Source organism: Myodes glareolus, chromosome 6 (assembly GCF_982192425.1).
Source record: "Myodes glareolus chromosome 6, mMyoGla1.1, whole genome shotgun sequence".
In the NCBI taxonomy this organism is placed as follows: Eukaryota; Metazoa; Chordata; class Mammalia; order Rodentia; family Cricetidae; genus Myodes; species Myodes glareolus.
In genome coordinates this window covers 99636424-99651556 of record NC_142031.1, presented here as the reverse complement: position 1 = coordinate 99651556, position 15133 = coordinate 99636424, and the positions used below count along the sequence as shown (strand labels likewise).

At 44.1% G+C, this 15133-nt stretch overlaps 1 protein-coding gene across 3 annotated transcripts in view; it reads right to left on the bottom strand.

Moving 5' to 3' along the window:
* Rbks (ribokinase) overlaps positions 1-15133 on the bottom strand; it is an 88766-nt gene that overhangs the window by 57057 nt on the left and 16576 nt on the right. For all 3 annotated transcript variants that reach the window (XM_087907384.1, XM_087907385.1, XM_087907386.1), the window contains exons 2-4: positions 8935-9067; positions 1555-1618; positions 364-426 (exon numbers count right to left, since the gene is read on the bottom strand). In XM_087907384.1, coding sequence (XP_087763510.1) covers positions 364-426; positions 1555-1618; positions 8935-9067 — 260 coding nt within the window. The remainder of the gene's footprint in view (positions 1-363; positions 427-1554; positions 1619-8934; positions 9068-15133) is intronic.

Below are 15133 nucleotides of genomic sequence, written 5' to 3'. Positions count from 1 at the left end.
TGCACCCATTTACATTTATTTACTTAGTGGAAATGACAGGTAAGTACTTGACTGTTTTGAGATACACATATCAGTTTCAAGCTCCCGTGAAGGGTAAAGGGGGCATGACAGGATAAAGATCTCATTTGGAAATATCTCTATATATGCTTCATATATACTAGGTGGAGTATTTTACATATGATCAAGGTGGGGGACATAATTTAAGGGAAATGTTTTTATTTGGATTGGAACAGCCACACCTCAGGTCATGGAGAAGCATGTGGTAAGAGGCCAGAAGGACTAGGGAAAAATGGTTGCTTCCAACCTAGTTCTGGAAATGGGCTGTCTGTTCCAGGCGGTGACACTCACATGTGAAGCACATACCTTCATCATTGACAATTATAGAAGCAGCTCCTGTTGCAGCATCTCTGGTCTGATATGTAAATTCTACAAGAAAAGGAAGAAAATTACAATCACATAATATACAGCCTGGCATGGATAATTTATTTGAACAATTTCAATGTGACACTAATTCTTGGAAACACTTTTTAACCTTTAACCATCTGGAATGAGTTAAAAAAAATAAGTAATTAGTGCTAATTTATACCCATCACCTATACAATGAGGAAACCCGGCATCTTTACAGTTAGTAGCACCGTTTCTTTGCATTAGCAACGGCCCATCAAACTACCCACACTTACTAATCCTTAACACTATGCACAGTTGTATACATATGCATTTTTTAGAACATATTTCTTTTCCTCACTGTAAAAAAACATGACAGACTTGAGACAAAAAACAAAAGGTTAAACATTTAAAAAATGAACTTGTTTGATTTTCTTCATTTTCATAAGCTTTGTATTTCACTGTGGACTGTGGTCTGACATGGAAACAAAGGTTCACCAGGCGCTCTCCGGAGCTGTGGAGAGCTCTGACCTGAGACAGACCTGCATCTGGTCCTGGCTGCAGCTCCGACTAGCTGGGTACTATGGAAAAACCCCACAGCTTGCTGGGCTTTGATTTTCCTTCTGTGATTTGCGTTTCCACCCTTGACAGCTTCTGTGAGGGCCGTCAGCTATGACATCGATGACTTCTCTTAAAACACCCTTTATGAATACAGCACCTGCTTTTCCTTGTCACCTCCCTCACGGCCTTTGAATGAAGATCTGTGCCCTCCCATGATTGCATTCCCGTCTGGAGGAATGCACATGAAAGAATTAGACAAAGCGGCACGTGGCTTCTCTGGCCACCATGGGAGGACCTAATAATTATACTTAGCTTTCAGTTTTCTCAACAACAAGATTGCAGAAGAAAGTTATAAACAGTAAGTCAGGTGTGGTGACACATGTCTGTAATCTTCGCACTCAGAAAGTTGAGGCAGGAGGACTGCCTTGAGTTCGAGGCCAGTATAGGCTACATAGTGAACACCAGCTCAGCCAAGGCTATACACTAAGACCCTTTCTCAGAAAAGTCAAACCAAACCAAAATAAGATTAAGTTCCTAAAGAAAGTTATAAAAATAGGACTAGAGAGATAGCTCAGCAGTTAAAAAATTTTTAAAAAGGTGAAATTTTACCTGTAGAAATATGATTTTGTTTTAAGTTTTCTATGTAATCATCGCCAAAAGAATCTTTGCCAACCTGTACCAAAGAGATGATGAACATTAGATCTTTTACATTTAGTAAAATGTTACAATGTAGATTTTAGGATATTTAGCATTTTAAAAGGGCATATCTGCATGGTACTTCATAAGCACTAACTAATTAATCTTAATGTAAGATGCTAGACTTGATTTCAGTCCAAAGGATGTTCTGTTCTGTAACCCTGTTTAACTTACATCTCACCTAACGCATGAAACATGTATGCCTGTGTACCACCTGCATGCTAGTGCCTGAGGGGACCAGAAGAAAGCTTCAGATCTCTTAGGACAGGAGTCACAAATGGTTGCCAGTGGCCTGGTGGGTGTTAGGAATTGAACTGGGGTCCTCTGAGAGCAGGCAGTGCTCTCTCTCACTGCTGGGCTCTCTCCATCCCAGTATCAGTTTATTGAAGGTGAAACTGAATGAGAATTGCATGCATGGCCCAGGCAATGCTTTGGTTTTTTGAAATATGTCTTTTATAATTCTTCACCTTCAAACCTTGTAAGCTTTGATCACTCATTTATATTTCTGTACTTTCTTTGACAAAGGTTAAGATCTAATGCTAATGTGGTTGGGAAAGGCCCACAGGGTCTCAATCCTACACGAAGAACTATAGGCCACTGTTGAGAAGAGGAGTCTTTCCCAGGGAAGAGCACACCAATTGGTTATCCAATACCAAATGGTCAGCCCTGAAAGATGATACACACAAGAAATGGTATACAAATTGGGCAGATTGTATTTATGAATTCATGAATATATAAACACACACATACATGTATGTAACAACAATGAGAAAAGGTCATGAATTTCAAAGCGAGCAAGGATGGGGCTTATGGGAAGGCTTAGAGGGAGGAAAAGGAATAGAATTAGAATCTCAACAAATTAAAGAAGTAGTTAAATAAGCTTGAGCTCTGGGCACGGCGGAGCCCGCTGAGTGCTCAGCAGGTGGAGGCTGGAGGAGGACAAATTCAAGGATCCTGGGCTACCTACTGAGACCTACTTGTCTCCTCCCCCCTCCAGTGTTACAAGAAGTATGCATTTCCTAATCCTTTTTCTCTGTTTCTGGCTCAAACCCAAGTTATTAGAAATTATTAAGAAGTTACAGTCGACCCTTAGAAAAGGTTTTTGTTTATTTCTTGAGACAGAGGGCTCAATGAACGGACCCGAAAGAGCACAGCGAGTAAGACAAATGGAATCCTCACAAGGGAAGCAGGTAGAAAATGCTGACGGGCCTAATAAAGACTGCTACAAAGGAATCTAGGGAGGCTTCTGCTTCCCAGTCACACTTTGGCCATCAAATTGACAAGAAAAATTTAAATGTAAGCATCTTGGCCAGGAGGCAAATGGTGCATATGGGAGTCAGAGAACTTGGAGTCTTATTTCAGTTCTGCCATTATCAAGCTAATTAAAATTCTTTGCATTTTGCCTCAAATTGTTCCATCTGAGCCAGGCTGGAGGGTGGAACTGGTGTGAGTTCTCCTTGGCAGGCAGGAAACCAATGGTTCTCAACATTGGCTGCACATGACTATATCCCAAAGACTTTCAACATCCCAATGCGCTGGTCTGGTCATACTCCCAGGTAAACCACACTCTGCAGGTGGCTCTGCACGGCAAGGAGACTACAGTGTGTGGTCCAAGTGCAAGAATCAAGGGTTGGGAGAGGACCGTAAAGTCTTGTGTGTGTCGAAGATATGGAGGTGAAGGTGAGAACACATCCCCTGGCGTGCTCTGGAGGGAGACCAGTTGAGTGGGGATGGGGAAGCCTGGTCTGTGAAGGCATCAGGGCACCAGGCTGGACCCAGTACTGGGATGAGGATAGAACAGAACAGCAGGGATTTCCTTGCCCTGCGTTTCCTACTCTGCTCAGTTAGAAGTACTGCAGGTTTGTTCCCCTTGTTTGTTTTTTAGTTTTTGTTTTTTCTTGTTTCTAACTTTCTAAAGTAATTTTGGCCAAAAATAATTAGGTTTTATTTTCGGAGCTGTGAGTAGAAAGTCATTATTAACTTGACCCCGTCACTTGACTGTGTGAGAACACAATGTGCGTACAATATGCTCATGTTTATTTCCTTGCCTTTACTGCTGAGAACTTAGGAGTCCATTCTTCTCTCTTCCACCTACTCAAATTGTACCTGTTTTTCAAGCACCAACTTACGTCTACCTTCCTTCTTTTGGCTCTCATTAATCCTCTCATTTCCAGACCTCCTACACAGCATTCCTGATCACTGCCATAATTCAATGCCATCTTACACTGTTTGCAACTCCATATTTGTCCACTGGGGCTTCCTAAAACTTGGAGTTATGCTAGTTTGAAATATATTGTCCTTCCCAAAGTCCGGCACACGGAAGGTGTCCCATTAGCGCCACATCAGTTTATTTTCAATTTATTTTCTTGGACCTATCTTATTCCTGAAGGGATGTGACCACGAGCACCAGAGTATTCTGTTGTGGCTGCAGACAAGGCTTGGTGCTGACAAGGCTTTGCTATAGCAGGGCTCTTGTCTTGAGGGCTGTTCCTGTAACTGCACATGATCTGAGGCAGTCTGTGTGTGCAGCCTGTTCCAGCAGAGAGGAGGCAGTCAAAGGCAGCTTCAACAAAGATGTAAGCCAGGGCAATTCTCAGGACCCAGTGGTCTTGCATCGAAAGGGTCTTCTCATTATGAAGGTATTCTCATGCCCTGTTCTTCAAGCTCTCTTACCCGAAGCCCCTCAACCCCGCACTTACTGTTTTCCTTGTTTACACACAGTGCAGATTAACAATTTGTAAAATAGAAAAACAATGCAATAAAAGCAAAAAAGAGTATCATAAGATACAAAGTCTCATTTATTATTGCTATTAAATTCAGTGGCTGTAAAAATCTAGCCTTAAGTTACTATAAATCATTCTGTTTACTTCTGGTTTTGTACTGTCTAGACTAGGGACAGACTGAGCATGGCACTGGCCTGAGGAGTAGGCTTTTGAGTGGCACTGTCCTAACCCTTTGTTCCTGGACTTCCTGACTGACCTTTGTAATGGTGATTACCCGCATTAGGAGTGAGTGAGTTTTACATCTCTTTAGGCCACCCTAGTGTGCTGGTTCCTGGCTTGGTTCCTGGGGTCCATGTCTGCTTGTGGTCTCCTTACATCTGCACATAATGCAGCTCTGGGCTCCCAGTGGGCCCCTGCATCTTGAGCTCTTTATTTAACATGGTTCTTGTTATCAATGTTTGATGGTTCTTCTTCATCTTCCTTTGTGTGTATGTGTGTGTGTGTCTGTGTGTGCGCGCGCGCGTGAGGACATACACATGTATGCATGCTGTGTGAATGCATGTGAAGGCCATAGGTCAACTTTAGGCGTCGTCCTTTTGGGACAGTATTCATGTTGTTTGTGGCATTGTCTCTTACTGGCCTAGAACTTTCCAATTTGACTAGGTTGGCTGGCTAGTGAGCCCCATGGCTCCTTCTGTCTTGGTCTTAGCCTCTCCAGTGTGGGGATGAACACCAGAATGTCTGGTTGTTTTTATTTTTATTTTTTAAAAAGAAAACAAATTGTCTTTTTTCATTTTACATACCAATCCCAGTTCTCACTCCCTCCTCTCCTCCCATTCTGTCCACCTCCCCCTCCCCCATCCACTTCTTGAGACAGGGTTTCTCAGTAGCTATGGAGCCAGTCCTGGAACTTGCTCTGTAGACCAGGCTGGCCTTGAACTCACAGAGCTGCGCCTGCCTCTGCTGGAATTAAAGGCATGCACCACCACTACCCGGTTGCTTTTGTTTTTAATAAACATGGGTTCTATTTATTGAGATCAGATCCACATGCTCGTCACACTGCATGGGATCTCAGTACCCAAGGTAGGGTAGCTTCGCACGTCTGCTGGTTCTTCTGCATTGGCCTCCAGAGCGCTGGGATCACAGGCGTTCACCCGTGTTTGATGCTTAGAAGGAACATCTTACCTTGAACATTTGGCTTCAGTGGAGAAGTGGAGGAAACGTTTACACAAATCAGGTGAAGTCTATAGAGAGCTCCCTGGCTGGCTCTTTGCCTTGGGATGAAGGCTTTCATTTTCAAAAATACCATCCCCAATTATCGCTGAACTTTAGCCTTAGCACACGACTCAGCTGAATGCCAAACACCTGATTCTTAACTGCTTAGAGAGCTTCTGTATCTATTCGTCACTATGAATACTGATGTAACTCTTGCGTAATGTTTTGTCACAGTTATCTTTACAGATAACTCTCCCTCCTGGTTTCTCCTGGTCCACCGAGCTTCCCAGGAGAGCCTGGCATCTAGTGTGCTGAGGTGCAGCATACATAAGGTAGCGTTGCTTGGAGAATGACAGCGGATTTGCTACCAGATTTTCTTTTGCTCCATCTGTTCATTTTTATCTTGATTATTATAACGATTTTGGTTTGGATTTGAAACTTGTCATCTTTCAGAAACTGCTAGAAAACAAGTGTGTTAATTTGCCTAACAAACATACACTGCAAGTTGTGAATGCTGGGGTACATCTGTAACCCCAACTTTACAGAGGCAAAGGAAGGAGGAATGAAGGACTTTCTACATTGTAAGCAAGTTCAGGGCCAGTGTGGGCTGTATGAAACCCTGTTTCACACACCCGAAAAGAAAAATGCAACAAAGCACAATACTACACAGTGGAAAACTATAATGAAAATGGATAACTTTCACTATAAAAGTCTATTAATCCTGGCACTTGGGAGGCAAGAGCAGATGAATCTCTGAGAGAGTTCGAGGCCAGAGTGATCTACAGAGTGAGTTCTAGAACAGCCAGGGCTACACAGAGAAACCATATCTTGAAAAGCCACCCCCCCCCAAAAAAAAAAGAATTCTAAGAGGTACATACATATAATCCCAGAGTTCAGGAACTGAGGCAGGAGGATTATAATCTGAAGGCTAATATGAGTTACAAAGAAACCCCTTATTAATCAATTAATAAAAAGGCTTCATACTAGGGGTGAAGTTCAGAGGCAGAAGGCATTTACATTTGTAAGACTGTATTCCTTCTCCAACACCAAAACAATAAAAGTAAGTAAATAAATAAATAAATAAATAAATAAATAAAACAAGAAGACTAGGACTATCACACAGCTTTCTTAATTTAAGTATTTAAATAAATTCCTGCCTTAGGTACCAAGGCACAAAAGTAAAATTACCCTAGGTGGGATTTGCTAGAAACCGGTTTTCTTATGTGTCACTGAGTAAACACCTAGACTAAGCCGTGTGGAACAAACATGGGATGACTGGAAGCGCATGGGAGATGATCCCGAAGCACTCAGGTGCTGGCATGAGCCTTGGTAAACAGGCCAAGGTGAAATAACCGCCCTCCCAACTAGAGCACAGTTCCTGCCTGCTCCTCTCCTCTCTCCTACATGGTGTCACGGTTCACCCCCAAGTTCAGTTCTGCAACTCAAGGATGTCTATTTTGTTTTTCTATCTTTGCCTCAAATTCCACAGACCTAAAATAAAATCCCCAAATCTTAGCATAGGGTGAGATCCCAGGATACATGCAATCATGACTTTAGGCTACACAAGTAGTTTGCGTAAAGCTTCCAAGAGGGAAGGTGCTCCATGTCTTTTACAATCCCAGGTCCAGAGAACTCCCCTTGTTCCAGGACAGTCACTCTGGATGCCTACCTTCCCATACCAATTCTACGTCCAGCTTTGGCCATCCAGGAAATCACATGCTCTTCCCAGTTCCCGAGACCCCCTCTGTGAGCATCCCTGGGCCATTACCTAAATCTCATCAATCAAACATGGGATAAGTCAGGTGTAAAGAATTTTGTAAGCCCTCTCTCAGAGTCTCTCAGAGTGCCACCATTTCTAGAAATATAATTATGTCCTGATTGCTATATTACTATTTTAAATCCTTATGGACCAAATCTTCAGAGCAGAGGGTTCGTATTTGGAACCTTTTGTTTCCTGTGATGTTTCTGACCAAACAGCCATGAGAATGGTATGCTGGTCATGGACCAGGAATGAAGCCCAGCTCATTAGCAGATGAAGTGATAATTGCACAGCCTACCCATCACGAAGGCTCCCACGGAGAGGAGAGTGCTGTGTGGAAACGGGAATGACATTGCTGCAAATTTTCGTTTTGAAAATCAAGAGACATCTTTTCTAAGTTTCTTTGTGCTTTTCTTATCAGCAGCTGTGCAGATTAAAACCTAACTTTCCCTGTATTTAAACTCACATGATTTCACCTTCTCACAATAGCAATGTTACCACTTTCAAATGATATGAAATATATAAAATTTGAAACTTCTGACAGCCAAACACAATTATTTCCAAACTATTTCAGTAGAATTGCCGACTGCTACATACTTTATATCACCGAAACCAGAAATCTGCCAAGGTATTTGTTATGTGTGGCTATGAAAGCCTACATCCCACCGCCATTACAACATGGCAGTAGATGATGGCTTAGTGATGAGTGGCTGTGCTCCCAAGATCTGTGCTGCTGCGGTGACAGCTGCTGGACACAGAGAGACTCAGGCCGTTTAGAAGGTGGACTGTAGGCGCCGGGGCACAGGTTAATTCCCCTCGCATTGCATACTTTGGTTAAAGCTCACTGTATTCAGGGAATCAACTCATTTGAGGACTGCTACTTGCCAGAGGATCCACTCATACAAAGCATAAGAAAGCCCCATCGTTCTTATTTAGATTTTCAAAAGACTTAAAAACAGGTACTCAAACAAGTACAAGGCACACAAGCATGGCCACAGGTTATTCTGAAACAGTCAGAAAGAGGAAGAAGTCCAGGAGCCCATCGGCGCACTCACTGATGGAGAAGCGATGGTGTACCCACACGACAGGGTACTATTTGACCACTGTCCAGGATGTAATACTGATACATGCTACAAAATGGAGAAAACACAAAAACAATGAAAGAAGCCAGAAGCAAAAATCATATATTACACAGTCCATTTATATAAAGTCTCCAGAACTGATAGGTTCACAGAGACAGAATGGAGAGTGCTGGTTCTGGGGTTCCAGGTGGAAGAGGAAATGGGAAGAAATTGTGTAAATGGACAAGAGTTTTCCTTTCGAATAAAGATGTCCTGTAACTGGCTAGTAGTGGCAGTTGCAAAACATTGTAGATTAGTAAGTATTGCTGAACTTTACTATTTCTTTAGAGAGGGCCTCACTATGTAGCTCAGGCTGGCCCTAAACTTGTAATTAGTTTCATGGGTAGCTGGTAGCACAGGCCTGCCCCGCTATCCCCAGTGAACTGTTCATTGTACAATGGTGAAGGAGAACAGAAATGATGAACATGAACCAGCCTCACCCACCCTGAACCCCTCCCCTATGTTTCAGGCTTACCTTGCAGACTATGGACGCCTTCGCTCCAAGCCGAGCAGCTTGGACACACTGGTTGGCACCTTTCCCTCCAAAGCCAATGAAAAACTTATGTCCGTGGATGGTTTCTCCAGTTTTTGGCAAGCGAGAAGTCAGACTAATATCATTTAAAGAGAAGAAAACAAAGCATGTTGGTAACTGCAATTAGCGGACACGCCTGCCTCAGAAGCCCGGAAAGGTATCCACGGGGGTTCGATGACTCTTGAGGCTAAACTGCCAGGAAGACAGTCTTTCCTTTCAATTCGGGTCCTGACAGACAGAACCCATCTCTTTCAGAGAACGCTTCTCTTCTCTCCACAGCTACTGCTCACACCAAACCCAAGCATTATTCACAGTGGGACTCAGCTGGTGGAGCGAAGTCATGTGTCTGGGCCTCTCCTGCACTTTAAGCAGAAGGTATACATGATTCTAGTCAAGTGTAGGACCTAACGGGGAGAGGGAAGCAGCAATTCCTTGGGCTGAAACAATCCTCTTTGTTTACTTGAGGGTGGGGTGGGAACAGACTTGAATTCCATCTCCTCCATACCATGCCATTTCATGCACTACGTCAAAAAGAACTCATACCTAAAACAATGGAGACTGAAGTACTAAGTTTCGGCTTTTGCTTTTATTATGCAACGTATGAATGCTAAGTAGACCCCTTATCTAGTCACTCACCAGTCAGATTTAATTATTATCAGCTCCGAGCTGCTCTTGTTTCCATTTCCACTGGCATCTCAGGAAGCTAAGCACGGTCTTCACCATGACCAAGAAGCTAAGCATGATCTTTACCATAATGGTATGGCCAACGGTGGCAGTATTACCCAAGCCAAAATTACAGAACGTTTGTTTCAGGTAAATATTTTCATAATTTCAAAGGCAAGATTTGAGGAAATAACATTTTTAAAAGATGGAAAGAAATGACTGATTTCAGAATGGTAGGAGTTTCAAACATAGGGTCAAGCAAGAGGAAGCCTGACCACCTGACCACAAAGGGGTCAAGGACGGCAGATAGAACCACAGAAGTGAATCTGCTTTCTGTAGGAAAGAAAGGCCGAGTAGGCTCCCAGTGGAAATCAGCTGGGAATCTATGCTGTTTGAGGAGATTATAAGATTGTATTCATTAATAGGCTTGATATATCTGAAATGAGCACCATATTTTATCAGGAGAGACAGAATAGTGCCAATTCCTCCAGGCCACTAACAGGTTGTTTACAGGGGGATGACATGAATTAAGGCCAGAATGCACAATGGTTTCAATAAAGACCAAGATGAGCCCGTGAGCCTCTCTGTGCGCTTCTAAAACCATCAATAAGTCAGTCCGCCAAGACTCTTCCTCTCCCCAGCACCGCACTGTCAAATATGGTTGAGATTCAAGAGACTCACCAACAATTTGAAAACATCCCACTCCTCCTCTTTTCAATGCTATTTTTATCTCGGATTCTACATGCATTTATAGTACTGATGAAAAAATATACGTCTAAAAGGTTCACTTCTGAAAAAGGTACTCAATCAAGAGAAAAATGGTTTTAATGTAATGTTATTATCCTGTCATTTAATTTAGCAATGACAGTGATGATGAGATTTTGATTTGCATTAGAAATCTCAAGCATTTCAGGACTCCGTTTTGAGCAGCCACAGTGAGTAATCCATGTGACGGAGTAATGATGTGAGTTCTTGGCTATTGACTCTGCTACAAACGGCTCTCATCAAACCTTAAAAAGAATATCTATCGTGCTTAGATAATAACTTCATTAGCAAGACTACGGCTTGGAGGAACTTAGGCCTTCAGCTCTATTTATTCTTAGGTCATGGGTCACTGCTGTGAATCAAGTGTCCCTTTTTATCACCTGTGGGAAATCATGAGCCCTACATTGCCAGGTTACTATGGGATGTGTATGAACAAATCGGGTGGTGGTGGTGAAACCACGGCGGCATGTATGTGTACTTGATGTGGGAGCAGATGGTCAGATTTAGACTCATTTCTTAAAAACATTATTTCAAGTGTACTGCCATTGCCTGTATGTATATATGTCTGTGCACCATGTACATGCAGTGCCTGTGAAGGCCAGAAGAGGCATCAGATTCCCTGGGACTGGAGTTATAGACAGCTGTGAGCGGTCATGAGGGTGTTGGGAGTTGAACCCCAGTCCTCTGGAAGAGCAACCAGTGCTCTTAACCACTGAAACATCTCTCTAGAGCCCTTAGCAATATTAGCACAAGGCAGCAGATGTTAGCAAGTGTGGAATTATTTCATCAATCATTGAAACTTCACATCTTTGGCGTTTTCCTGTTTTCTTTTTTCTTCCTTTTCCATCTTCCCTGTGCCCTTAGCACTTCCTGTCTCCAGTTGTTAATGTTCCCTGTGTGGGGACAGAGAACAGTGCTGTGTTCCTAGAGTCTGCCATTTAACAGAAGGGTAAGAGGTACTCACTTTGTCTCTTTCCCACGTTTCCTCTGTAGAACATCCATTTTGCTTCTGAATTGGGGATGTGAGGTGCTAATTATGGGATGGAAGAGGAAACGAGCAGCCATGGCTATATGACTATCTAACAACAAGCCCATGTTTTGTCATATCTTGCCTACTACACTCCAAATTTTAGCAGGATTCTTTTTTTTCTCTTTCTCCCCTCCTCCCCTCCTCATCTTTGAGACAGTCTCACTTAGCCCATGCTGGCTTTGTAACTCACTCTGTGGCTGAAGTTGGCCTTGAACTCCTGGGCTTCTGGCCTCTATCTTCCAAGTGCTAGAGTTAGAGGCTGTGCCTTCATGCCTGGCTTAGAACTTTCCTTCCTTCCTTCCTTCCTTCCTTCCTTCCTTCCTTCCTTCCTTCCTTCCTTCCTTCCCTCTCTCCTTTTTAAAAGATTTACTTTCATTTTAAAATTTATGTGTGCATATGCTGGTGCCCTCAGAGGCCAGAAGAGGCTGTCTGATCCACCAGAGCTGGAGCTACAGGTGCTTGTGACCTGCCAGATGGGGGAGTCAGGACAGAGTCTGGCAGCGAGAGTTCTTAGTGTCTGGGCCATCTCTTCAGCCTCTATAATTCCTCTTCTCTAAGCAAGAGTTGTAACGATAAAACACACAATTGCTTACCCGTTTATTCAACAATTCAGTAAGTGTTGACTTAGTGTTTCCGGATGTGCTTTCTATAGGGCAGTATCATCTTGCTGATGAGGGGATAAAGTTGAGCCTGATATAAGGTCTGAGTCATATCTTTTACAAGAGACATAGCTCAGTTGGGGAGAACTTTCCTAGTACATGTGAGGCCCTAAGTTCAATCCCTAGAACTTAGAAAAAGCTCAGCATGCCTTTTAAAGAGAAAAAGGTATGTGTGCAGGTGTGCATTGCTTAACGGCAAGTAGACATTCTGGGAAATGAGTAGTTTTGTTGTTTGTCAAATGTCAGCTTGTACTAACCAAGGTGGCTGTGCCGTTAGGTGATGGAACATCTTATGAGACTATCATCAGCACACAGTCCATGGTTGACAGCAATAGCTTCATGCACTATGCAATTGCTTAGGTTCCACAGGAGCGGGCAGCACACAGAGAATGAGCTATGGCGGCTCCCGCACAGAAGGGTGGGGAGCAGAAACTTCACATTCTACCCGTTTCTGTTTTCAGTACAGGGTTGAACACAAGGCCTCACATGTGCTAGGCAAGTGTTCTTCCAGGCTCATACTCGGTCTGAGCTGGTTCCATACTTCAGGTAGTCCCTGAATTCTCCTGCTTTCGCCACTCAGGGAACTGGGGTTATAGGCTATGCTATCAGCCTGGCCTTCATGTTTTATGTTAGATACTTACGTACCTAGTCACACACAGGAAGACTGTTCTGTATGATGGCATATCACTTCTCACTCTTTCAGATTCATTTGTCTTTCTGCCTTATTTTCTGGCTTCCTGTTCTGTGTGGGTAGCAACTGGCTTCTTGCAGATACCGACTAACGCACTTTGCCTAGGGCTGCACTATGTTCCTCCTGAGAGCGTCTCCATTTCTCTGCTATGATCCTTCAGGACAGGCCGTGGGGGTCAAAGGACTCTCTTTCCAATGTGTGTGCCCTGAGGACTGAATTCAGACAGTCAGGGTTGGCAGTCAGCACCTTCCCCCACGAGCTGTCTCACACCCACCTATCTTCCCCGCTTCAACTCTCTTGCCCCTGCCCTTGCTTCCTCCCTTGAGGGGGAGCCTGCAGATGTCCAGGCGGGGAAGCAAACTGCAAAGTGAGCATGAAAACTGGCTTCAGATTGACTTCGTCAACCTGGATCAGACTTGGGGAGTCTGATGCCAAGCGGTTCTTTGCCAGCATATTTAAAACACAGTATAATTTGGGAAAAGGTTTCCAGGCAACAGTCATTCCAATCCAGGTGTACAATAAAGCTTAAGGTGTGGCTACTTAGCAACTCCTTACAAAGCACATGTGACCATGAGGGTGGGCTCTGTAGTTAAAAAGCTTAGAATTTAATGTGATCTGAGATAGCACAGAGGCCAGCAGACCATAAGACACATGTGACATCTGCATAAGGATGGGTTCTATTAACCGGGGCCTAAGGATAACAGTCCAGGAGGGTAGATCCGGATAAACATATGGTCTGCATCTATAGCACATGGTGGGTGAGGTCTGCGTCTATAGTACACGGTGGGTGTGGTCTGTGTCTATAGCACACGGTGGGTGAGGTCTGCGTCTATAGTACACGGTGGGTGAGGTCTGCGTCTATAGCACACGGTGCGTGAGGTCTGTGTCTATGCACACGGTGGGTGAGGTCTGCGTCTATAGTACACGGTGGGTGAGGTCTGTGTCTATGCACACGGTGTGTGAGGTCTGCATCTATAGCACACGGTGGGTGAGGTCTGCATCTATAGTACACGGTGGGTGAGGTCTGCGTCTATAGTACACGGTGGGTGAGGTCTGTGTCTAGGTATACAATGGGTGAGGTCTGCGTCTATGCACACGGTGGGTGAGGTCTGCGTCTATACTACACGGTGGGTGAGGTCTGTGTCTACGCACATGGTGGGTGAGGTCTGAATCTATAGTACACAGTGGGTGAGGTCTGTGTCTATGCGCAAGGTGTGTGAGGTCTGAATTTATAGCACACGGTGGGTGAGATCTGTGTCTAGGTACACAGTGGGTGAGGTCTGTGTCAATGTACATGGTGGGTGAGGTCAGTGTCTAGGTACACGATGGGTGAGGTCTACCTCCACAGATAGCAGAAAGGTTACTAGGTTGTAACAATATTCACTTGCAGTCTTCTGGACAGGAAACAGACCTACAAGGAATGGTCCTTGTGTGATTAACATTCCTGATTCCCTAGTGCTCTGTGGGTACAAGGACCTTTGTGCCCCACCCCCACCACAGTGCTGAATAGACTATGTGGGGTTTTTTGTTGTTGTTTTGTTTTTCAAGACAGGGTTTCTCTGTGCAACAGCTCTGGCTGCCCTGAAACTCACTCTGTAGACCAGGCTGGCCTTCAACTCACAGAGAACAACCTGCTCTGTGCTGTGCTGGAATTAAAGGTGTGTGCCACCACCTCCTGGCTGAGTGTATGTTCTTAAACCTTTGTGTTGACCTCTGCTCCTGTTTAATCCAGGGTAAGATAGTTTACAGTGCAAAGAGAATGGAGAAACTGGAGCGTTAGTTACAAATAGAAATATTCCCGAACCATAAATCCTACTTTACGTTGAATTAGGCTTTCCTAACTTTACCCCTCATTCACCAGGAAGTTACACTCAAGTACACTCAAGTTCAGGAAAGTACCTGCACGCAGTGCCATCCCTTGCACAGGATGTCTCTGGTGACTTTTCTGTGATAAAACAGCTGCTGGAAGTGACTTAGGAGAAGCTGGATTTACGTTGCGCATGGTGTGATGGGGAGGGTACAGTCCACCATGGCAGGGAAGATTTGGCTTGCTCACAGATGGGCAGGTCAGGAAGCCGAGCAAAAGGGGAGTTGCAGCACACTGCTAGCTTTCTCCTTTCCTCTTTGTAGTCAGCCTGGGGCCCCAGCCCATGGGTTGGTGTAGGCTATATTCAGGGTGGGTCTACTTCCTTCAGTTAATTAATCTTCACTGGAAACACCCTCACAAATGCACCCAAAGGCTCACTATACTAATGGCCTAGGTTTCTCTTAACCCGGTCAAGTTGACAATAGAGATTAACCATCACAGAAGCATTATATGGCGTTCCCTTAAGT